Genomic DNA, 25147 nt, shown 5'->3' on the forward strand with positions numbered 1-25147 from the left:
ATGAAAGCCATGGTCGCAATTCACCAGCCACATAATCTTTTGGTGGTACCCATGGCTTTTATGAGGAAGAAGATGAGGTCCAAAGGTAGAAGAGTGAGACAGTGGGAGAAGAAGATACAAGAGAAAAGTGGCTAAGGAAGAAGAACCTGAGAGTGAGACAAAGGGTTTAGGGTTATGGTTATCAAATGAAATAATATCAAGTTTTCCTATCGCCTCCTTATCCTCTTTTCTCTCTTATCTTAATCTTCCTCCTCTCTTCCTTTCTTAATCTTTCTTGGTGACGTTGAGTTAGGACCATCCTAACATTTGGTGCCTTCATTGTTTGAGCTAAGTCGTCGATGGCTTCGCAGAAACAAGTAGACGATTCAGAACTCGGTTCCGCCGCTTCGGAGACCGCGGTTCAACCCCGTTCGCTCGCAGAACGCGTGGATGAGCACGATAAGACCCTGGAGTACCTCAAAACGACGGTTGAGAAGAACCTTCGCAACCAAGTTTTTGGGGTCACCACAGAGTCTCAGATTCCGGGATATTTGAGTCCAGCCGCAGGAGAGTAGAGGCAGGTCACAATATCGCCGACTGTGGATTCGGCTAGTGTTCAGCGTGAGGGGATCCTTCCGTTACCGCCGCGTGAATCCCAGATGCGTCCGATGGAACTCCGCTACAACACACCGCCAACAGACCTAAGAGGGTTATACTCTGTCACCTGGTGGAGGTGGGTACATGGTAGGCTGCGCATAAGGTCGTGGAAGGACTTTTGTGACACATTCAAGAGTAGATTTTGTCCCGGAAGAGGCCAGTCGACCTTGGATCACCTGCTTTCCATAACACAGCAGGGAAGCGTTGCGGAGTACCGTGAGCAATTCGAGGAATTGGCAGTAGAACTACCACATGTGACAGATGATGTTTTCGAGTCCGCCTTCCTAAAGGGATTGAAACGCAGCATCCGAAATCAGGTGGTTTTGCTTCGTCCCATGGATATGACGGAACTGGTGGATAGTGCGAAGTTGGTAGAGTCGCAGGAGAACGAGAAAGCTAGCTATCAAGCAAAAATGGCTCAGCGAAACTTCTCTGGGGGTCATACTAACCACGGTTTTTCTCAGTCGCGTGACACCAAGAAGGTGAGCGAATATAACAAGGAGACAAAGAAAGGATTCCTGGGAGCTGAGTCTCGAAACACTAATCCTTGCCGTAGGTGTGGAGATAAGTGGGTTCCTGGTCACAGATGCCAGCAACAAAAGCTCAAATGCTTAGCTGTGGAAGAAGATGATGAGCAGGAGTTCTATGAGATTGAGGAAGTTGTAGAGGAACCTGAGGAGATTCAGGAAGTGGTTACCATGGGGGCCATGTCAGGTTTCACTGATGAACAGTCTATGAGAGTGATGGAGAAGATTTGTGGACGAGCAGTTGAGGTACTCATAGACTAGGGAGCTACAAGTAACTTTATCTCTGAAACTTTAGTGAAGGAGCTAGGGTTACCACTCTCTGGTAGTAAAGGATTTGGGGTTCGTCTAGCTAGAGGACGAATTCTCAAGGGGCGAGGCAAGTGTGAAGGACACTTGCTAGAAATACAAGGCATTGACATAGTGTAGGAGTTTCGAGTATTTGACTTAGGGACCACAGATGTAATACTCGGTTATGCTTGGCTGGTGACGTTGGGAGATACGAAGATCAATTGGTTAAACCGTACACTGAGTTGGAAGATTGGGGTTCAGTGGGTTACAATAAAAGGTGATCCATCTCTTAGCAAAGCACAGGTGTCTTTAAACTCAATGGAACGGATCATCAAACGTCATGGAGAAGCATACCTTTTGGAACTGACAACACTGTTTGAGAATCAAGGTATAACAACCAGAAGAGCAGAAAACATTGAAGCAGTGGATAAGCTCATTGCTAGATTTGGGGTTGTCTTCAAGATGCCTAATCTGTTGCCACCGTCAAGAAACAGAGAGCATGCGATCAACCTCAAGGAGGGTACAACACCAGTCAAATTACGACCTTACAAGTACTCATTTTCTCAGAAGAACGAGATTGAGAAGCTGGTACAGGAAATGATTGAGGCACAAATCATTCGTCCCAGTGTTAGTCCATTCTCCAGTCCCGTGTTGTTGGTTAAGAAACGAGATGGTGGTTGGCGATTCTGCGTGGACTACAGGGCCTTGAACAAGGCGACCATACCTGACCGTTATCCCATTCCAATCATTGAGGAATTATTGGACGAGTTACAAGGAGCAGCAGTCTTCTCAAAGCTAGACTTAAAGTCCGGATACCATCAAATCAGAATGAAAGAATCAGACATAGAGAAGACAGCTTTTCATACTCATCAGGGCCACTATGAGTTTTTGGTAATGCCATTTGGGCTTACGAATGCACCATCAACGTTTCAGAGCATCATGAATGACCTCTTTCGCCCATATCTGAGAAGGTTTGTTCTGGTGGTTTTTGACGATATCTTGGTGTATAGCTCCACGGTGGAGGAACATTTGGAGCACCTGGAGGTTGTGTTGCGCATTATGCAGGAACATAAGTTTTATGCCAATGCGAAGAAGTGTTCCTTTGGTAACAAGGAGGTTGCATATCTGGGACATGTCATCTCATCAGAGGGAGTAGCTGCTGACCCTGAGAAGGTGGAAGCTATGCTCAGTTGGCCAACTCCTAAGACAATAATAGAACTGCGTGGATTTTTAGGGTTAACTGGCTATTACAAGAGATTTGTGAGAAACTATGGGCAAATCGCAAGACCCTTGACAACCCTATTGAAGAAGGATGGCTTCATCTGGAACACAACTGCTACAATGGCCTTCCTTGACCTTAAACGGGCAGTAACAAGCATACCAGTGCTGGCATTACCAGATTTCACTAAGGAATTTGTGGTGGAGACTCATGCATCTGGATTGGGGATTGGTGCAGTCCTCTCACAAAACCAAAGACCACTGGCTTTCCTCAGCCAAGCATTCTCTCCAACGGGTAGAACAAGATCAGTCTATGAGCGAGAAGTTCTGGCTATCGTGCAAGCAGTTACTAAATGGAAACATTATCTGGCATGTGGCGAGTTTGTGATTAAGATGGATCAGAGAAGCCTCAAACATTTGTTGGACCAGAAAGCGGTATCCACTGTCCTGCAAAGATGGGCCTCGAAATTAATAGGGTTAAACTACAGGATTGAGTATAAGCCTGGTAGTGAGAACAAGGTTGTAGACGCTCTGTCAAGGCGCTCACATGAAATGACAGAGTTAATGCAGCTTACTCTGACAGCTCCTCTCAACCTGGACAAGGAAGAGTTGAAGAAACAGTTGAGAGAGGATTCAGATTAGGACCAATTGCCACAAGCATAGAAGGTGGACAACAACACCCGGTTTATCAGCTGAACAAGGGGTTGTTATACAGACAAGGTGGCTTGGTTTTGCCTTTGGGATCTCCCTTCATTCCAAATATCATTGAGCAGTTCCATGCGGGGTTGGTTGGAGGTCATGAAGGGGCCCTTAAGACGTACAAGCGTTTGCTGCAAGAAGTGTACTGGAAGGGCATGAGGAAGGATGTCATCCAGTACATTACCAGATGTCAGGAAAACAAATACTCCACCTTATCTCCAGCAGGCCTATTAGCCCCATTGCCCATTCCTCAACAAATATGGTCTGATATTAGCATGGACTTCATAGAAGGCCTACCAAACTCAAGAGGGTTCAACTCGGTGCTGGTTGTAGTGGATCGTTTGAGTAAGTACAGCCACTTCATAGGGTTGAAACACCCTTTTACAGCCAAGTCAGTGGCAGAAGCGTTTATCCGGGAAGTGGTAAGGCTTCATGGGTTTCCTGAGTGTCGGATCGTGATCGAGTGTTTCTCAGCAGATTCTGGACGGAGTTGTTTTCTCTGCAAAGCACGACTCTCAAACGTAGCACAGCGTACCACCCCCAAACGGATGGACAAACAGAGGTAATAAATCGCTATTTAGAGACATATCTCAGATGCTTCTCGAGCAGACGACCCTCCTCGTGGGCACAGTGGCTACCGTGGACGGAATACTGGTATAACACTTCATATCACTCCTCCATCAAAATGACTCCCTTCTTTGCTGTATATGGGCGAGAACCTCCTAAGCTGCTCAGGTATGGATATACTCCCACCCCTAATGCTTGTGTTGATGAGTTGCTGAGGGACAGGGACAGTCTACTAGTGGAACTACGTGAAAACATGGAACTCGCTCAAGTGCGAATGCAAAAGGAAGCTAATAAGTATCGCCTCCAGTTGAAATTTGCAGTGAATGACTGGGTTTATCTGAAGCTCCGTCCTTATCGCCAAAGTTCAGTGGTGGAGAGGAGGAAAGTAGAAATTTTCCCAACGCTACTTTGGTCCTTATAAGATTATCCAGAGAGTAGGAAGAGTTGCTTACAAGCTCGAGTTGCCAAAACACAGCAACATTCATCCGGTATTCCACATATCACAACTGAAGCTGGCAGTTCCAGACTCATTCACTCCGCAAGCCTTACCTCCCATTCTAACCCACAATTTGGAATGGGACACGGAACCCGAGACCTTGTTGGACATCTGTAGGTCGGCTGACGGTAACAACACAGAAGTGTTGGTACAGTGGAAGGGCTTACCAACTCTGGAATCGACCTGGGAACCATTGTCGAATCTGATGCAGCAGTTCCTTGAGTTTGACCTTGAGGACAAGGTCTGTCTATTACGGGGGAGTATTGATAGGTTGGTGGTACCTATGGCTTTTACGAGGAAGAAGATGAGGTCCAAAGGTAGAAGAGTGAGACAGTGGGAGAAGAAGATACAAGAGAAAAGTGGCTAAGGAAGAAGAACCTGAGAGTGAGACAGAGGGTTCGAGAATAAGTAATAAAGGCTTTGTTGTGTGTTCCAAAGTGTTGTCGTTTTATTAAACAAATAATATCTTATGTGTATTAAACCTTGAATCCCTACTAGGGTTATGGTTATCAAATGAAATAATATCAAGTTTTCCTATCGCCTCCTTATCCTCTTTTCTCTCTTATCTTAATCTTCCTCCTCTCTTCCTTAATTTTTCTTGGTGAAGTTGAGTTAGGACCATCCTAACATAATCGAAGATGGGAAATCCCTCAAGACACATTGCAATCAAAATCCCCAAATCGTATAATCACCAATTCGTCGAACCCTAGTCCTTCTCTCGCGTTACACCTCCGATCACAGTTTCACCGTACCATTTGATAAGAATCAATGTGTAAACTCTTACCTATTACTTCTGATGCACTGTTACAAAGAATAGAGCCACCGAGTCATCAACGATATCTCCCTAAGCGACACATACGTCACTAAACATACAACAAACAATGCATACCCTCTACAATCCTTTCTCCTCTGTTCTTATAGCAACACGTTTGATATTTCAATCTATTTGTAGCAAAGAATGTGTTTTGTTGACTCGATCGCCCCAAACCATACCGATGGAAGAATCTCGACACAAGTTTGAAGAATGAAACCAAACTGTAGTTATTAAAGACTAATTAAATAGATAGACCATGATTGGAGTGCTTTAAAGTGCAAAGAGATCACTAATAATTATCAACGAAAGATAATTTAGAATTACGAAACTTTACTTTATTCTATCAAATTAAATTCCATTATTCAAATTACATCTAACATCTATTCAACATTTATTTTACAACTTGTGTTAAACTGAAAATAAATATATGGAAATAAATTAGATGATTAAAAACACAATGAATCTTAAGTAAAAGAAAAATGAACTAAATGATAGAGAAGAGACTCCTGATGAGTTCCCACCAAAAAATATGTAAGTACCCCAATCATCTCTAAACATGTGTTTGACGTTGTAGAACTTAGGGTCGGTTGCTTTTACTGATACGTCTTGAACACGCAGGAATTTGTTGTTATTGACGATCTCCAAGTTGCGAAAGTAGCTAGCTTTGCCAAAACCTTCATCCCGAAAATGACCGGATCCCATTTCCGTTGTTGTGTGTCGACCAAAACTTTGCGAGTTCACGATCTCACCTCCCCTTTGCACCTCTGTTGCATAAGTTAGATTTGCAAAAATTTCAGCTGGCCAGTATCCAACCAATGAATGGTTGGATCCCAAACTCAGCCACCAGTTTCCGGACTTTTGATCCTGCATAATAATTTTCCAACGATAATAACTAAATATTACTTGCATATGTCAAATTCGGTAAGTAAAATTAAAAGTTATTCACTAACAAAGTAACGAACCTTCCAAACTGATACCGTGATCTCAAACTGGTTTCCCTCAAATGCAGAGACGGGGTAATAGCGCCTCCAAGAACAATGTTGCTACTTGTTTGTATGAAACCGGGGCACATGAGGTTGTAGCAGCCAGTTACATTGTATGTGTCGCTCTGCATACAGTTTTATATTATTTTTATTAGTAAACTTATCGAAATCATCTTATTGTACATGATTTCAAATTTAGTTATCAATAAAAGCAATGCATTGGAACTTGTTGGCTTTAAACAGTAAATAAAAAATAGTCTAGTTCGTCGCGGATTTATCCGCTCTAACCGTTGTCACCATTCAAACCCTTTGCATATAGAACGGTATGTAGTTGGTTTACATCGGTTTTTTATTTTATTTTTTTTGAACCATACCACAGCAAATTACGATTAATAAATAGTAAATAACAAACGTTCTAATCAGTAGACAGATTTGTATGCCCTATCCGCTGCAACCATTCACACCCTACATCCCTACAAAACCAATTTAAATTTTAAACCAAATAATATCCATTTGAAAACCGTCGTGAGAAGGGGTGAAGTTAAGTATTTTTAACAGAATTTTAGCAACGACGCTTACTTCTGCGCCTTGTATTTTAGTCGGTTAAGCAACTGTTTTTAGTTGACACATTATTCCAAAATTCAGTTTTCTCCGGTAAGTTTCTATAAATTAACTTTTTGCTAATGATTATATATATATAATATATATGTGTATATTATTATAAAAATTAAAGATAAATGAAATTAAAAAAATGATTAAAGAAAAAGCTTAATAAAAGGTTAAATTCATATGAAAATATGATCAGTTCGTAAGTCGTAACCGACGGTAAATCCCTTACTTTTAAAGAAATTTAAGTCAGTGTAGCTTGTGACGTAGATTAACTGACGTATCCCAGCTTTTTCTTTTGTAGTGAAGGTATGTATTACTTTTTATTTAATTTTTGAAATTTCATATTAATATTGTACAAATATTAATATTTTGGGATTTATTGTAGAGTCATTTTCTTATATATAGTCATATAAATTTCAAATAATTTTGAAATATGAATAATACAAATAAAAAAATTCCGTAAACAAATAAGAATTAGCGTCATATAATTTTTCTCTTTTTATTTTGTTAAAGCTGTTTTAATAAATATATTTTTAATTAAAATTTACTAGATTTTCATTAAAAAAAAAATAGGGACATAATTTATGTACACTCGCAAAGATATATTATGACATAATTTATGTACACTCGCGAAGATATATTATGTCTTCATATTAATTAACTTTAAATTTCAGATTAATAATATGTGATTTTTTAAATTTAAAAAATAATAATAATTGATAGCAAATTTCTTATAAAACCATACTTACGGTCCAATATATGAACAGGCGTGGCTTCTTGTCCTGATACAAATCTGGTGAAACCTAAGAAACGAAAAAGTTAAAAGAGTATAAAATGTATTAGTCACTATATAAACATCGACTGATACACTAAAATAAATAAAATAACACTATTGAGTTTGCACATACTTGCCAACCGACTTCTATGCTGTTAAGATTGTTTTGGTCGTAATCCATATTTGTGATAGGCTGAACTCGCCTTCTGTTTCTACAGTTGGGTTCCACACACTCATTGTGCCCTTTGCCCCATATAGTTTCGGCGGTGTTTCAGTCTTTACGATCGCATGCTGTTATTTTTCAAGTCATAATATCAAGAATTACTAAAATATAGACAATATGTATATTGTTTATGATGTTTGTTTAGTAGTAGATATGCTTCTAATCTGTCTCATCATAAACAAAAAAGTAACTCCCTCCGTTTTTAGTTATTTAGATATATCAATAACTACACACAGAAAATTAAAAACTTCCAAATTTCTGAATGGAAAAAAAAAATCGTAAGCATTTATCAGTTAAAAACAGAGTGAAAATATAAACAGTTATGACATTTAAAACATAAAATAAAATTATTTAACTATACGACTTAAAGCAAAATCAGAAATATAAAAATCAAAATTTTAGCATTAAGTTACATATTATACTTACAAACATAAGGGTTTAGTACCACATCTAATTTTTCATAGTCATTCGTAACATTGCATAATCACACAAATTCATAAGTTGTATTTTAATATTACATACGTAAGGTATATAATATTTTCTCACCCAGTGTAAGTGTTTAATAAAAGTTGCCCACACCTCATAAATATATTTGTAAGAAAGATCCATCAATATTTTTCTTTCAAACATGGGTGAAGGGCCTATAACTTAGTCTTATCTATCCACTAATGTCCAGAACTCATTCCCTAAAAAACCATACTTCTTCGTACCCGACTTATTTACTAATCCCAAAAACATCAAAAGCAATTTGATAAAGAGTAATATATATATATGAAAATCGATCTATTGATTAATATATAAATCGATCTACTAAGTAGTAATCAATTGCTTTTTTAAGGATAAAATTTGTTGTCATTGAAAATGTGATTAACTATGTAATGTGTATATATGATAATACCTCATGTGGATATGATAAAACCGTAGTAGATGTAGAACTCCCCATTTCGTAATTTCGAATTGGAACCGTATTTGCTGGACACCGGAAAGTGCTTACGTGGGCTTCAAGTGTTTTCCATTTGCTTTTCTTTTTTATTTGGATCGATTTTGGAATTTCGGATGGTCTTTCCTATTAAAACAAAGAACAATTGACAAAAATATATATATATATATTAGCGGGTTTTTCAAAAAATATTGTTGCAAACTTAAATATTATAAAATAAATTACTAAATAAAATGATAGAAAAAATAATTACCTGAATCTTGTGATGTTTTAAAAGATCTGATCAAACGCCCGTTGGTTATATACATCAACACAATCAACATTATCTTCAGCGGATATCTGTTTAAAAACAAAAAAAATTATAAAAATTATTTCATATCTCATCCTCATATTCTTTTTCCCTCAAGTTTGGAATTTAATTAACAAAAAAAATTAACAGCAAAAATATACGTAAAGGACTATAAATTAAGTTTATTTTTAACTAATTCTACCCAACAAAAAAACATTTACCTTAACGACGGCTAAAATAACTACAATCCATCTAATCAGTGACATCCCGATTTTGCGTTTTTCTTCTCTTTTCAACAGTACTGCCTCGGAGGGATTCTGGAAAATAAAATGAACATTATATATATATATATATATATATATATATATATATATATATTTTGCAAACCCTAAAATCGGATCTTGGTAAAATCGGATCTTGTTTCTACATCAAATTGCGAAGATTACGCTCTTTATATAAAAAAAATTGAAACGAAAATGTTCTGACTCACAAAAAAAAAAGGACATGGTCTCAGAGATATGACTCGCTAAACCCACCTCAGATCTTAGAGATCTATGAACTTCCCACTAAAAATCTCTCCGTCTCCTTCCTCCTTCTCTCTCTGTCCGTCTCCTTCCTCCTCTCTCTCTCTCTCCGTCTCTTTCCTCCTTCCTCCTTTCTCTCTCTCTCTCTCCGTCTCCTTCATCCTTCTCTCTCTCTCTTACACACATACATTAGCTATTCGTTCTTTTCAGTTTTGTTTTTTTGTCCTTTTAGGGCAAACTAGTTATGATTATTAGATTTGAGAGGAGACTTCTTTAATTACGGAAGAAACGAAATGATTTTTTTTATATATGAAAAGGAAAATATATGGTTATAGCTCATGTGAATATTAATGTCATTCTTGGTTTTGGTGATGCTACGAATTTTGTTTTATTTGTTTCTTGGTTACCCATGCGAAGAAGGAGACATATAAAATAGTAGAATTCACTTTCACAACCAAAAAACAAGAATGTTTTTCGAAAATTGTGACGTTCTTTATTATGTTGAATACATGGACTATGAATAGAAAGAGAGAAAATATTCATTCTTTTATAATTTCAGAACATATCCAAAAATAGAAACCTGCGGACACTCTTCTATTATTTGGTGGACCCTTCATTTATATGAAAGAAAACCATTATTTATTTCTTTTAACTGAATAGGTTAGTTGGTAAATGCTAGGTTTTGCAAAATAGTAACACTGTTAAACATAGCTAAATACGGTAAGTGTTATATACAAAAAAAAAAAATTAATGAAGATTTCAAGTTGGTTCATTATAGCATTGGACATTTGGATCTTCGATTATTTATCGGTTTAATACTTTTGGTTTTTTGATTTTTCGGATCTTGAATGTAATTAATATCCATTCAATTTCTTAGAATTAATTGGTTGGATTCTTTCGGTTTTGAATCTTGAATGGAATACTAATCTAGATCAAAAAATATATTTTGATGTATATTTCGGTTTCGGTTATAACAGAAAAAATCCGAATATGTTGGAATATTTTAGTTATTATTATTTGATATTTTCGAGTATTTTTGGGTATTCTGAAATTTTGCATGTTTTCAAATAATTTTGGATACTTTCAGTTCTCATTGTTTTAAATATTATTGGGTTTTTCAATTCAGTAAATTGGATATTTTTGGTTATCCCACTTTTTCAAATATTTTGGATATTCATTCGTTTTTCAATTCAGTATGTTTTATTTTCGGTTGTTGAGTTTATTATCTATTCGATTAGTAAGTCAACTTCGGTTCATTGTTGCCACCTCTCCGATTGGTTTTGGTTCGGTACTTTCCGATCGGAACTTTTGCACAATATTAGTTGGCTTTTTTTTTTTTTTTTTTTGGACAAAGCACAATATTAGTTGGCTGTCACATTAAAATTTCTGTTAAAAGTAAATAAAAACTTGGTTTACATGATTAATATACATTATACCCTAATAAAGTGTTTGAATTAACTTTCTCAACAAAATCTTTTAATCTTAACTGATTCACTATTTAACTAGGCTGTATTGAATTAAATTTAATATTTTAAATGATTTTGAGTTGTAATGAGTTTTATATGATTTTGATGATCTTAGGGAAGATGATATGATCTATTGATAAAAGAAAAAAGTTGATATGCTTTATTATAAAATCTTTTCAATCCCAAATAAAACTATGAGATTTAGATTTCTGTAATTTTAATTAAGAAAATTTTTCAAATATTTTAAAATTATTAAAATCAAATCTTCAAAGTGATTTTTAACAACATTGGGTTTAAAGTAAAATTTTAAATTTATTAGTTATATTCAATGTGGTCTACTCCACACAGTAGGTACCGAAATTTATTATTATTATTTTTTTTTTGTCAACCAAATATTAAATTAGAAAATAATCCTAAGGTTGGTTGCCCAAACCGGAGGGAAAGGGTTTACAAATGAAGTTTCAAAAGATAAAGATCGCGAAGAACGAGCAAGACAGTCGGCCGCGGGATCCGTGAAAGCATGAAGGCCGGAAAGGAGGATCGAAGTAAGCAGAATTCATCCAACAGGTTAGAGAAGGCGGGCTATTCATCAGGAGATTGCACCATCGCCATTAATTCTGCACAATCCGTCTCGAAACTTTGACAATCAACACCTGCCGCCGGAAGGGATTCCATCGCCCAAATCAACGCCTGTACCTCTGAATGTAGGGGGAAGGACTATGTCACAGACTCCGTGCTGCTAATAGCAGAGTGATATCCTCACTGTTATAAAACCACCAGCCCAGACCCACTAAAGGATCAGAGGCCTTCCAAGATCCATCGACCTAACACCGAGGAGAAGGAACCCGAACCTCCACAGGCAAATGCTCTATGGAGTCTGAATAAGAAGACTTGGCCTCTTCCCATAACACTCTATCATTGGTTGCCTGATTGAAATTTATTATTTTTAAAATCAAATAATACTTTTTTTTCAAAGTGAGAAAAGGTTGAATCGGAAATGGGTAAAAGGTGGTCCAGAGTCCAGACATAATTGGTGCTGAAATTATAGCGAAAGATAGGGCCTACTACGACCAGATGGTAAACGAAATTAAAACTGAAAGTGACAAGCAATCAGATATTCTTATTTTTGTTTGGACACCTGATGCTTAATATATGGTTTCACTTTGCACTTTTTAATATATGGTTTGCGTGCGCCGAAAAAAAAAATGGCTTCCTTCCTGTATTTTTTTTTTCCTCAAAAATGAATTTATATCGATGAATTTGGAAAGTCTTCATACAACTGGTTTAGAAGCCAGTACGAGAGAGTACAACATTCAGAATAAAAAGATGTTTGTAAACTACCATATTTAGCAAGTACAGATGTGCTGATGTGTATTACAAGTTCTAGAACAAAAACAAATGATACATTAGCAAACAAACTTGACCAGTAGATAATATTTTGCCATATAGCACCAATAGATATATCAACAAAGATTTTGCTCACAATCTTGATTAAGTTCTCACAATCTCCTTCAAAAATAACATTTCTTAATCTCCCGATCCAACACTGTTGCATTGAAGTTAGCAGCAGTGATAGACAATTCTTTTTGTGACACACTCAAAATCACGACGGACAATTCTTTTAAAAGTCTAATGGAATTTATAATACATTTTGCAACAATACCCGACAAAAAGTCTTGAAACATTTTGATTTCTTGGTCAAAGGGTTCACTTTTCTTTTCTTTTTTAATCCAAAACAAGAGTTGTTTGATTTATTCAATAATGCTTTCGATATCATTGTCCTCTCCTCTCGAAATCATAGTTATTACTCTTAATCATTTAGTGCTATATAAATAGCTTTATATTCTCATCTTTCTTTTTATGCATCTCCTTCAAAGGTTTTGGCTTCTTCATTTTCTTTCTTTGTTTCATCGATACTTCCTTATACTTTCTCGTTTTCATTTTCGAGATTTTTTTTTTAAACAAAATTTCAGAGATTTCTTTGTTCTTAGTGTTCTTACATTATATTTCTTTTACTAAATACTTTCATGATTCATCGTTGTTGTTCATCTCATTTCCTCACGCAGCTCCTAATTCAAACACAACTGCTTTGTTTTGGACTCTTATTTCTTTGGGTTCATGCGATACGGTGAACATTCTGTTTATTTTTAAAAAGAATGTACAGCTAATTAAGCACGCAGACTGATACAACTATAGTCCATCTCTTATTTGTTTGTTTAGATAATGTGAAAATCGTATCCTTAAATTTCGTCTATCAAGTAAATGCAAAGAAGCCTTTCAGGGATATACATACATGATACATTCCACTATAGATTACTTTCACGACTATTTTTAAAATCTGCTTTCTTTTCTTGGTGAAGTAATTAAACTATAGTTTTGTTATCTTGAAAATTAATTTACAAGGGAGAGGCTAAACTTGGGAAATAAGGAAGTAGGCTAAAACTGTCACGAGGACGAGAATTATGAGAATAAGAAAAGATGTGATAGCCAATAGAAGTAGGGTTTAGGGGTTGATGAACTAGAAGAAGGTTTTCAGAAAGGGGTCTTGAGAGCATCACCTTGTCACCGTTCTTGGAAAGTGCCATGACTTCGAGGAGCAAAGAATATTGAGAATCAAACCAAGTGGACGTAATCTACTAATCTCGTTCAAGTCAAAGGTGAACATCTTGCCCACTATCGATAATGTCCCTCCTGTGTTGTGGTTAGTGAGCTTCCAGACGTGTTGCAAGCCATCTCCATTTGTCTCTGAAATCAACACAAGACGACGCTCATCATCTACGCTCTCCATATGCAGATCAACAGATGATGATGACAATGCGTCGATAATGAGGTTTGGAACTATTCGAAACACCTCCATGTGAAGATCAAAAGCAACCAACTTGGTCTTCTCTTGGCAGAAACAATAGAGCCATCCATTTGAAAATTTTGCTGCTCGTTCATGCTCAATCCGATTAGGAGGAGGAGGTGGAATCACCAGCCTCCATAGCTTAGCACCGAAATCGAAAACCTCGCATGATGAGGTCTTGTTAATGTTTTGTAACCAGACTACTTTAATTTGTATGTTCCTGTGACATTTCCTGGAGAATGTTCTAGTTGAGTCTTGGTAAGATGGAGTGTCCAAGACCATCTTGTAGCTGGGTTTATCAGCTTAACTAGTCGTATATATGAAGTCTGTACCGCTACATAAGCAGAATAGACCATCCAGACTCTCAAAAACTAGCAAGATTCTCTCTTCGTACGTGCTCATTACTAATATGATATTCTTCTTCTTCTTCTTCTTGGTCGCTTATGGTCCAACGTTCTGCGATATCACTTGGGGAGCTGGTGGATCTACCGCAGATCTAACCCTTGACATCGCTTCGAGGATGCAGAACGTTGTTTGCGTTGAGAGTATGATGCATCTAACGTGCACTAACATGCCTGTTGAGAAGATTGATCATGCCCTTGAGACGATTAGATCTAATGGGATTCAGAATGTGCTTGCCCTTAGAGGTGATCCGCCTCATGGTCAGGATAAATTTGTTCAGGTTGAAGGTGGTTTCGGTTGTGCTTTGGATCTGGTTAATCATATTCGGACCAAGTATGGTGATTACTTTGGTATCACTGTTGCTGGTTATCCTGGTATTGCTTTGTCTCTCTTTTATCAAAAATTTCGAATTTTGTCTTCTTCGTTTGGTGTTTAGAGAAAAAAGAATCCATTTTTGTGTGTTTGAAAAATTCAGAGGCTCATCCGGATGTTATTGGTGAGAATGGTCTTGCGTCTAATGAAGCTTATCAGAGTGATCTTGAGTATCTCAAGAAAAAGGTTTTTTTTTAATTTTATTTTGTTGTTGTTGTTGGTTTAATGTTTCATCAATTTTTTCTTTTTTTTTGTATGATTGTGTGTTTGAATTTGGGGTTCGTTTTTGAACAGGTTGATGCTGGAGCAGATTTGATTGTTACTCAGCTTTTCTATGATACTGATATATTCCTGAAATTTGTGAACGATTGTCGGCAAATTGGGATAAATTGCCCCATTGTTCCTGGAATTATGCCTATTAATAACTACAGAGGGTTCTTGCGTATGACTGGTTTCTGCAAGACTAAGGTATATTACCTTTCCTGATCTAAAGGTTTCTTATGTTTAGAGTAAACTTGATTCTTAGTTTCTGTTGTAGGATGAAAACTCTCAACAGGAAGAAGAATTAACATATGCTTTTGTTGATGGTGGTGACAGTCACATTATTAATGTAGATTTTAATGTTCCGTTTCATATTGTAGATACCAGTTGAGGTCATGGCTGCCTTGGAGCCTATCAAGGATAATGAAGAAGCTGTGAAAGCCTATGGTATTCACCTTGGAACTGAGATGTGTAAAAAGATGTTGGCTCATGGAATCAAGTCTCTTCATCTCTACACACTGAACATGGAGAAGTCAGCTCTGGCTATATTGATGGTTGGTCTTCTTCTTCTTCTTCGACAAGTCAAAGACCATTCCAATCTCACCGTCTTTAGGGAAAAGTTTAGCATAAACCAGCTTTTGTCTTCATAGTGACAGAGAAATTTGGGTTCTTGGGTTTTCTGATGCAACGAGTATATCTCTTTAAAGACCTTGACGTTATCATACAGTCTCCACTGTTTAGAGACGGTTTGGAATCTAATAAGAGTTTTCACGGGAAGTCTCACCATAATTTCTTCTAATACATTGGTGTTGAGTATTTCATTCACCTCTCTTCGTCTTCTCTTGCTTTCTCTTTCAACTCTCTTCCATGATGCATCATCTCTCCTCTTCTTATTTCAAACTTTGAAACACTGTCTCTTCACTTCTTCTTGTTACTTTCTCTCTAGAAGACGAAGCAATCTTGCCCTTTTCATTGCTCCTCTTCTCCTCCTCCATTGGTGAATGGATCGGTTATCTTTGTGTCTACGTACGAGGGCTTTCGACGAAGTACTATTGCCTTGTTCGTGTCTTCAATTCTCTTCTCTTATGCTTCCTATTTATAGAAACGATTCTCGAGTTTTGGCCTATTTTTTTAATTATCTCCAAATCCCACTTTTATTTGAATAAGGATTTCGATATACATACATTTAGGAAGTTAGGCTTTTTAGGACAGCATGTGTTTGTCGATTACATACACGAAGCTTCTTAGATCAACGTGACGTGGATTCAATACGGACCAAGTGAAGTGCCACGTGGAAAAATATTATAAATAACGTGTAAAACATGAACCGCATCAAATCTAGTTTGTTCTCTAATCGGTTGTTCTAGCTTTTGATTGGATGGATAAGTTCGTATATATTGATACGTTTGTATATCTATTAGGATTAGGTCTCAAAGTTCTGTTGTGCTACTGTTTAGGAGTCTACCTTATTATATAAAATGAGTTTTGAAAGTTAGTCATTAATAAGATTTTAACATGTATCAAGTTATCAATCTTAGATTTTCACATGTGTAAAAGTTAATATTTCATAAAATTCGAAATTATAATATTATTTCCTTATTTTTAATTTTAAGTTATTAATTCTACAAAAATAAATATAGAAAAAAATATTTAGGAAAATACATAGATAATTATTAATTTTAAATTTTAGAAATACTCACATCTATATAAAAATATATTGTCTCATATTTGACTAATCTATTCAAAAACACTGCTTTCCACTTTGCTTAATTGGAATTTTTTTTAATGGAAAGTAAAATATTCTTATTTTTTTATACTAAAATTTTCACCTACTTTATTTTTTTCAGTTGGAAATAGATAAGATTAATATATTTACCACAAAAAAAGATTAATATATGCGTATTCTTTTCCTAATACTGTAATTTAAAATTTATTGTAATATTTTTATATTATATTATTTTATTTATATTTTCATCATTGAATTATCTAGTATTCATATATTATCATGCTTATAATTTTCTATTGTTTCTTAAATTATGCCAATTTTTTTTTCTAATTTCTCAACCTTTATTGGTTGGTCATAAACCATTTTTTTTGCAAACATAATTGTTACCATTATTCATTCAATCACAAAGGAAGATAACGAGTAAAAACTCATCAACCTAATGAATGGATAAAATAGGCTAATCAAACACAATCATACAACAAACATAGATATATAGATTGGAAAAAGATAAATCATTGTTGGTAGATCTATATGAGCTCAAACACTCTGACACCCTGGTTTGCAGAAAGGTTTAAAAGAATTGATTTGGCCATATACGTCACCAAAATGCACTTATTTTTTTGGTCAAGGGTCCTCAGAGAACTTCATGATGGGTGACCTTCATGTAAGTGATTGTCGGAACTGTGCGAGTGATGACAAAACACAGGAAAAGTCATTTGTTGATTTGTAAGGTCGGTAAACAAGTTTTCAAAGCCTCCCATACGTAACAAACCGACCATCGAATATGAGTGGGTCCACGAGCCGGGAATAGATGTTGAGTGCACTTAGGAAGGTGAGCCCATGGACTGAGAATGGACATGGGCTCACTAAGCAATGTGGCGGTTGGGGCGTTACAGAGACAGAGATCTTCGTCATGGTGTGTCAAAGACACTTTCACGAATACATTGGGAAATTTAACATTAGTTACTATCAAAAGATTTTGTGACGTTAGAAAAAGGTTTTTACTTTCATTGGTTGTCGGAACAAGCCATTTTGAGATAGCAAAAAGACGTGAACATTTTCTCTCCACACATAAGGAGGGCAAAGCCAAGGTTCTCGCTATGATGGAGAAGGTTGGACACAAGGTTGTCTACCCAAGAGAAGAAGGTGGAGGAATTTGGACGCAAGGTTATCTACCCAAGAGAGGAAGGTGGAGGAAGTTAGACGCAAGGTTATCTCCCAAAGGGAGGAAGGCGGAACCAAGGTTGTCTCCATGGTGGAGGAGGTTGGACGCAAGGTTCTCTCCTTAACGGATGAGGGCGGAGCCGAGGTTTTTTCCATGGCGATCATACATTATTATGATGATTCATCATTGATTAGTATATTATGTAATATAGAAACACATTAAGCCAACTATTTTACTTTCACTTTGGCATAGTTACTATCACAAATACATTGGAAAATTTAACATTAGTTACTATCAAAAGATTTTGTGTCGTTAGAAAAAAGTTTTTACTTTCATTGGTTGTCGGAGCAAGCCATTTTGATATAGCAAAAGGACATGAACATGTTCTCTTTACATAGGAGGACGAGGTTCTCTTTATGGTGAAGAAGGTTGGACACAAGGTTATCTCCTTAAGTGAGGAAGGTGCAGGAGGTTGGACGCAAAGTTATCTCCCCAAAGGAGGAAGGCGGAGCCAAGGTTCTCTCCATGATGGAGGAAGTTGGACGCAAAATTCTCTCCATAAGAGATGAGGGCGGAGCTGATGTTTTCTTTATGGTGATCATACATTATTGTGATGATGCATCAATGATTAGTATATTATATAATATGTTTTTTGAACCAACAATTTTAGTAATAAAAAAACTACGCAGAAGGGAAAGTAAAGTAATTGGCTTAATGTGTTTATATAGACATTTTCTAGGTGGTGATAAATAATATATTTGTAACATAGAGTATATTTAGGTGTAAAAAATATACTTTTAATAGTATGATACATAAAAGATTTGTAAATAGATATAAATCAGTTTATTATAACAAAAATAAAATTTACAAATAACATATAACAAATTTTAATATATTTTGTTAAATTTAATTTAATTTATATAACTTTAAACCCGCAGTTCTAATAGTTTAGGTGTTTGAGTTTAATGTGATACCTTTGTATATCTATTTCGATTAATGACTTAGTTGTTGTGGTATTTTTTTACGGTTTTTTCTTTTCCTTATTTTCTGATAAGTTTTTAGTTAATATTATGTAGGATAATTAGAAAAAGGCACATGTCAAATCTTATGGGTTTATCGGGTTGACCGGGTCTTTGCAGTGGTTTGGAAAAAGTTATCTATTGGGCCGATCAAAGATATAAACGGAAAAAAAAAAGTTCGGTATTGTGTTATAAATCAGAGCTTCTCTGTCTATATATACACAAATTGTAGAAATGTAAAATCGGATTAGCATTGGCATCCAAACAATCAAATATACATGTTTAAGAATATCTTTATACATTCATGATTTATAGAGTATTAGAAATGATAACCATTCGATCTAATGTAGGTGCATTCATTATATGGATGTGTCACGGCGATTTACACGACGGCAGTTTCCTCTCCTTGACACCATCTTCATCACCTAAGACAATGAACATGATTTGTACAAAGAAATTGTAAAGAGAAATATACCGGAATTGTTAAATAGTACTTACCAACGGAACGCGTGGACGCCTCAATTGAGTTGCTACTTGGAAAGCGTGGGTTTCCAACAAACTTTGTAGTTTGGAGACTTTTTGATCATCCTCCATGTTCCACCCAGAGAAATCGAATTAGCAAATAATAATGAGTTACCGTCATTAATGGCTTCAAGTAGTCTCTCTTCATCTTTCCTATGCCACGACACCATTTTCTTGGTTTCACTCTTTGGTTGTTTCTGGTTTGACTGAAACGACGAGTATTTATAGTAATTATGGAAAAAGATATTAAACTACACATAGTATAGCACATGATCTCACGTTCCAATTTTGAAAATGTATACTTAACTACTAAAATATATAAATATATATATTACATGACCACATATACCAATTATATGATGACATGTGCTTAACATCACATGTCAAAACAGATGCTGTAAAACTAAATAATTAAAAAATTATTAGATAAGGATCCGTTCAGTGTACAGATTTAAAATTGTGTAAATTAAATTAAATTTAACAAAAAAATATTAAAATTTGTTGTAAGTTATTTATAAATATTTCTTTTTGCTATAATACACTAATTTATATTAAACCAGTTTTTATAAAGAGACAGAGAAATCTGGGTTCTTGGGTTTTATGATGCAATGAGTATCTCTCTTTCAAAGACCTTGACGTTATCATACGTCTCCACACACAGTTTGGAATCTAACAAGAGTTTTCACGGGAAGCCTCACCATAATTTCTTCTAACATCGTAGTTGAGTATTTCATTCACCTCTCTTCGATTACGCCTTTTTCTAATTATCCTACATCCCGTACAACCAAGTATACGAGTCAAGCCATCGGTTATGTGATTGTAGCTAAACAAAAGTGAAATTAAACAATATGAAAGTATGAAACTATATGCAAAAAGGTTTAAGAGTATTGCAGAAGATAGCACTGTAAACGATGTATGAGATTATTGTTTACATGAGGTATACATGGAAGGTGGATTATGTGAAGAAACTTGACAACAATCAGAGAGAGAAAGTTTTGGACTAGGTTTATGGAGTATGCATGCATGGTTTGACAAGGCTTAAGTGGAGACTGTTAATTGTGACCATGACAAATCTCATGGGTTTATCGGGTTGACCGGGTCTTTGCAGTGGTTTGGAAGAAGTTGCCTAAGACTTTTCTTTTTTAAGGGTCAATATAAGACCTTACAAGAATAAACGTGAATCGATTGGGCCGAGTATGCATTAAAACTATAAACGGCGAAAGAAACAGTTCGGTCTTGTGTTATATAACAGACCTTCTCTGTCTATATATAAAAATTGTATAGAGAATATAAAATCGGATTAGCACTTTGGCATCCAAACAATAAAAATTAAATATAATGTTTTAATATCTTGATACATTCATCGAGTATTAGAAATGATGACCATTGACCAGTTGATCTAATGTAGTTGCATGCATTATATGGAACTACAGTGAATAGTTTCACGGGCGATTTACACGACGCCAGTTTTCTCTACAGCAACACAAATCTACCGACAATTTAACATGCATTACATTTATGATAGGCAATTCTTTTTGTGACACAAAATCACGACGGACGATTTTTTTTTAAAAAAATGTAATGGAAAATTTTGCATCAAAACACTACAAAAAGTCTTAAATAAATTCCAAATTTGATATGTAAGTCTTTAAACATTTTAATTTTTTGGTCAAGAGGGTCAATATTTTTTTATATATCCAAAACAAGAGTTGTTTGATTTATTCAATTATGTTTTTTTTTTATACCATTGTCCTCTCAAACTCATTTATTACTCTTGAATCATTTAATGCTATAAATAGCTTTATCTTCTTTTCTTTCTTTTTATGCATCTTCATCAAAGGTTTTGGCTAGTTTCTTCATTTTCTTTCTTTGTTCCATCGGTACTTCCTTATACTTTCTTGTTTCCATTTTCGAGATCTCTTTGTTCTTAGTGTTCTTCTTACATCACATTTCTTCTTTTACTAAATACTTTCATGATTCATCATTGTTGTTGATCTATTGCTCTCATTTCCTCACGCAGCTCCTAATCCAACACAAGTGCTTTGTCTTGGACACTTTTATTTCTACGGGTTCTTGCGATAAGGTAAACATTACTGATTATATTGCTTACAATTCATAAATCTTCCTAATATTTAATTAGGATTATCAATGGATTATGAAAAGCTTAATCAATATAGAGGGAAGTAAGTGGGAAGTCAAAAGTTTGTCTAGTTGATGAAAAGTAAATCACATTTAATGTATCACCCATGAAATTACATTACATAACTATATTTCAAATTGACTTTTCTTGTTGCATTTAAATTTTACAGCATTAGACAGCGACAAAGAATTAATATTAAATGACCATTAGACCATTTTATTGTAGCCCCCGTGAACATTCAGAAACAATACTGTATAATACAAAATACTAAACTAATCTAAGAGTTGCATAGAAACTTGAAAACATTCTATATTATGAAACAAAAAACTTTTCTAAAACATCTTATATTTTGAAACGGAGGGAATATATTTTATAGACTAGATTAGGACTCGTGCTAGAGCACGGGTTGAAATTCATTGTATTTATACTGTAATTTTTATAAAAAATATAATTTATGTGATTGTTTTTAAAAGTTGTTGTGAATAAAACATTATGCAATAAAATCATATGCTAAATATGATGATTTTTTTTTTGAAATTTTGTTGCTAATATAATCCACGGAAGAGTGATTAATTTTTGATATTTTGTTGGCTATATATGATTAATTAAATATTCTTTGGAGATTTTATTTTATTTATTTGGAATATCCTTATTAGGAGGATCTGAAATCGAGATTTAACTAATGGTTACAACTCATATAACCTATAACCTATCAAATAATTAAATAATTAATCTTATAACCCATATTATATAGTCTACACAAAAAGTTTGTATACTTTCGTTTTATTATATAGGGGATTTGAAAATGTCATTTGAAAAAATGAATATGTGTTTTTTTTAAATAGAAAATTCACCAATGGTCATATCATCCAAGTTGTTATTTATGGACAATAGAGTTAACTATTTATACTACTTATCTCTCCAACAACGAATATTTAGATTTTAGGATTTTAGTAGTAAAAAATTACAACGAAATGTTGGGTAACAAACTACTAAAAGAACTCCTAAACATTTTCTTTACACAAAAAGCGTTGTCAAATTTTTTTTAATAGGTTAGGTTACAATAATTAGTTTTTCTGCATGGGGTATTATTAGTATTTTAGTCTGTGTGAAAGCTGTACGATACTTTCCAATTCGATTATAATTGACTTTTCCATCACCGTGAATTTTCAATTTGCAGGGTAGCTTCTTCATTTATCCTTTTTTTTTTTCTCTAAACCGGAAAAACATAGAGAAAAAAAAAAGAGAATGGGGTTCCCTTCGTTTCCAAACTCAATGTTTCTCTTGATCCTCCTCTGTCTTGTTAACATTTCCACCATTAGCTCAACGGAACCATTGAAACAAGAAGCAGTGCTTTTTGGAGGGAACTTCCCGGCTTTGTATGTTATTGGAGATTCATTGGTTGATTCAGGAAACAATAACAATCTTGAGACGAAAGTCAAATCAAATTATCCACCTTATGGCTCTGATTTTGAAGGTGGCATAGCCACCGGACGTTTTAGCAATGGCAAAACAATTGCTGATTACATTGGTAAGACCAAAAATAATTATATTTCTAACTTTAATTTATCTTCTATGTCGTGTGATATTAATATATCTGAGAACATGATGATATTGTAATAGAGTTTGTTTATATACTTTTCTGATAACTAAATTTAAATTAAGTTATATTTTAAAATAACTAAATTTAAAATACCTTTCTGATATTTTAAAATAACTAAATTTAAATTAAGTTAATGTTGTCTTGTTATGTTTTTATTTGATTTTCAGCTATTTATTACGGGCTTCCTTTGGTTCCTGCTTATATGGGATTATCTGAAGAACAAAAGAATAATATCTCAACTGGTATTAACTATGCTTCTGCTAGCTGTGGGATTCTTTTAAACACAGGAAAGAAAGCGGTAAGTCTATAAGTAATATTCTACAAAAAAAAAACAAAGAATTTGCCATTTCGGTTTCGAAAAATACCTAATGGGTTTTATTTGTTTCTTTGTATGAACAGGGACAATGTCTCTCGTTGAGTGTCCAAGTCGATCTATTCCAGGAGACTATCGAGAAGAATCTGAAGACGAAGTTAAAGAACCCATCAGAGCTCAGTGAACACTTGGCTCAGTCGTTGTTTATGATTTCGATTGGGGTTAACGATTATGTATTCTCTTTTATTAGGACACCGTCCAATGCGACTGAGTTTGCAGACAAGCTTCTTCAAGAGTACTTGATACAAATCGAGGTAAAAGAGTTTTCATTTTTTTTTTCTTTGCTCACCACAATTTTTTTTTTTTTGGTAATAACGTTTAATCGAATGCTTGTTAAATGCTAAAACAATTATTTGTATAAAAGTAAATATATAAGCTACGCTAACAATCATAATGGGAAAAACCTAAGGCAAAAAATGTGATTGAAAGCTTTTAATTTTATCGATTATAGTCTCAGTATATTTTAATGTTAATCATCACATTTTACTTAAGATTTTGGTTTTTTTTTGTTTGGTTTTTTTTTTTGTTTTTTTTGCAGAGATTGCACACGCTAGGAGCAAAAAAATTCTTCATCAACAATGTTAAACCATTAGGATGTTACCCAAATATTATAGCAAAGACCGTGCCACCTGGAAGCTGCAACGAACCTTTAAACCTTGCCATTGGCCTTTTCAACACTAAGCTCAGAAACAGCCTGTCTCAGATGAAGCAAAAATTCAACGACACGTCCTTTTTATACTCCGATTACTACAACTACATGTTGGGACTAAGAGGAGGAACTTCAAGCAATCAAGCTGGTTCGAGTCAGTTGAACACGACAGCCCCATGTTGTCCTGAGGTTTATGATGGAGGTTCAACCACAAATTGCTGGCCCAGTTCGATCGCGTGTAAGGAACCAGACACTCATATTTTCTTTGACCCGTTTCATCCCACTCAATTGGCGAATTACAAGTACTCGATTGCGTGTTTCAACGAGAGAAGTATCTGCCATGTTGTGAATAATTAAGTCATTTTACTTTTGTGAGCAACAATCTCTTTTTCTTTCAAAGACATCAATTTAGTTGTCGTTTTCTTGCCTTTTTTTTTTTTTTTTTTTTTTGGTCAAAGTTTTCTTGCCTTTATCACCAGATCTTTCTATATACAATTTCCGATATAAACTTTTACATTTTCCACTTTGGCATACTCATTTCTTTTTTGCTTCTTCTGTTGTATTTTCTTATTCCATACTCTTCCTTTGTATCAGAAAAAAAATCTTCACAAGTGTATATTCAAAGCTAAATAAATAACTGGAAACCATGATAAAAAATGCATTTGACTAGTTTGTTCCATGTCTCTACCCGAACATCTTCATGGTGCTATCTTCATGGTGCCCCTCTAAGGCTCTAACGGGACGATATTAGAAAACCTGACCATAAATATATTAGGCGAACCAAAAGTTGGAAAAAATCTTAAACCTTGGTAGTATAGTGCTATATCCTCGTTCATATACGCGGATTGTAAATTTGGCTTCTAGCTAGTTCTATACTATATGAAAGACCATGTCCAATGGTATGTGGGTATTTGTAGCTCAATTACTCTCTTGTTTGGCATCCAAAACAAGAGTTGTTGAAATATTCAGACACACTAACTATTCGGCTCCAGGTTCTATCAAGATCCAAGGTATGT

General features: G+C 35.1%; 2 protein-coding genes and 2 pseudogenes across 4 annotated transcripts; 2 read left to right on the forward strand and 2 right to left on the reverse strand.

Moving 5' to 3' along the window:
* Positions 1-5565: 5565 nt before the first annotated feature.
* Positions 5566-9873, reverse strand: LOC104790150 (protein neprosin-like; annotated as a pseudogene). Its single transcript, XR_768630.2, has 8 exons — positions 9601-9873; positions 9286-9381; positions 9029-9114; positions 8734-8901; positions 7746-7903; positions 7587-7640; positions 6208-6353; positions 5566-6109 (listed from the first exon to the last, which is right to left on the reverse strand). The product of XR_768630.2 is annotated as a protein neprosin-like (transcript).
* Positions 9874-13608: 3735 nt separating this feature from the next.
* On the reverse strand, positions 13609-14332 carry LOC147942147 (putative F-box/kelch-repeat protein At1g12870; annotated as a pseudogene).
* Positions 14333-14335: 3 nt separating this feature from the next.
* Positions 14336-15584, forward strand: LOC147942148 (methylenetetrahydrofolate reductase (NADH) 2-like; the record flags this gene model as incomplete). Its single annotated transcript, XM_087455941.1, has 4 exons — positions 14336-14675; positions 14777-14859; positions 14968-15141; positions 15315-15584. Coding segments are annotated over 4 exons (867 nt in total), but the record flags the coding sequence as incomplete, so codon positions are not given.
* A 5493-nt stretch (positions 15585-21077) lies between these two features.
* LOC104793878 (GDSL esterase/lipase At2g03980-like) lies at positions 21078-24654 on the forward strand. Of its 2 annotated transcripts, XM_087452915.1 has the most exons (6): positions 21078-21246; positions 21387-21449; positions 22687-23037; positions 23277-23407; positions 23509-23736; positions 24021-24654. In XM_087452915.1, exons 3-6 carry the CDS (start codon positions 22755-22757, stop codon positions 24486-24488), a joined length of 1110 nt encoding a protein of 369 aa, XP_087309041.1. In that variant the 5' UTR covers positions 21078-21246; positions 21387-21449; positions 22687-22754; the 3' UTR covers positions 24489-24654. The 2 variants fall into 2 exon arrangements, with proteins under 2 accessions (XP_087309041.1, XP_087309040.1); XM_087452914.1 differs by lacking the exons at positions 21078-21246; positions 21387-21449 and having other exon boundaries at positions 22444-23037.
* The last annotated feature ends 493 nt before the right edge of the window (positions 24655-25147 follow it).

This window comes from Camelina sativa, chromosome 6, assembly GCF_030686135.1.
Source record: "Camelina sativa cultivar CO46 ecotype springtype chromosome 6, ASM3068613v1".
Taxonomy (NCBI): Eukaryota; Viridiplantae; Streptophyta; class Magnoliopsida; order Brassicales; family Brassicaceae; genus Camelina; species Camelina sativa.

Coding starts and splice junctions, on each gene's coding strand:
- LOC104793878 (XM_087452915.1), top strand. CDS start 22,755: ATGGGGTTCCCTTCGTTTCCAAACTCAATGTTTCTCTTGATCCTCCTC. Junction 23,038..23,276: donor AACAATTGCTGATTACATTG/GTAAGACCAAAA, acceptor TTTGATTTTCAG/CTATTTATTACGGGCTTCCT. Junction 23,408..23,508: donor TAAACACAGGAAAGAAAGCG/GTAAGTCTATAA, acceptor TTGTATGAACAG/GGACAATGTCTCTCGTTGAG.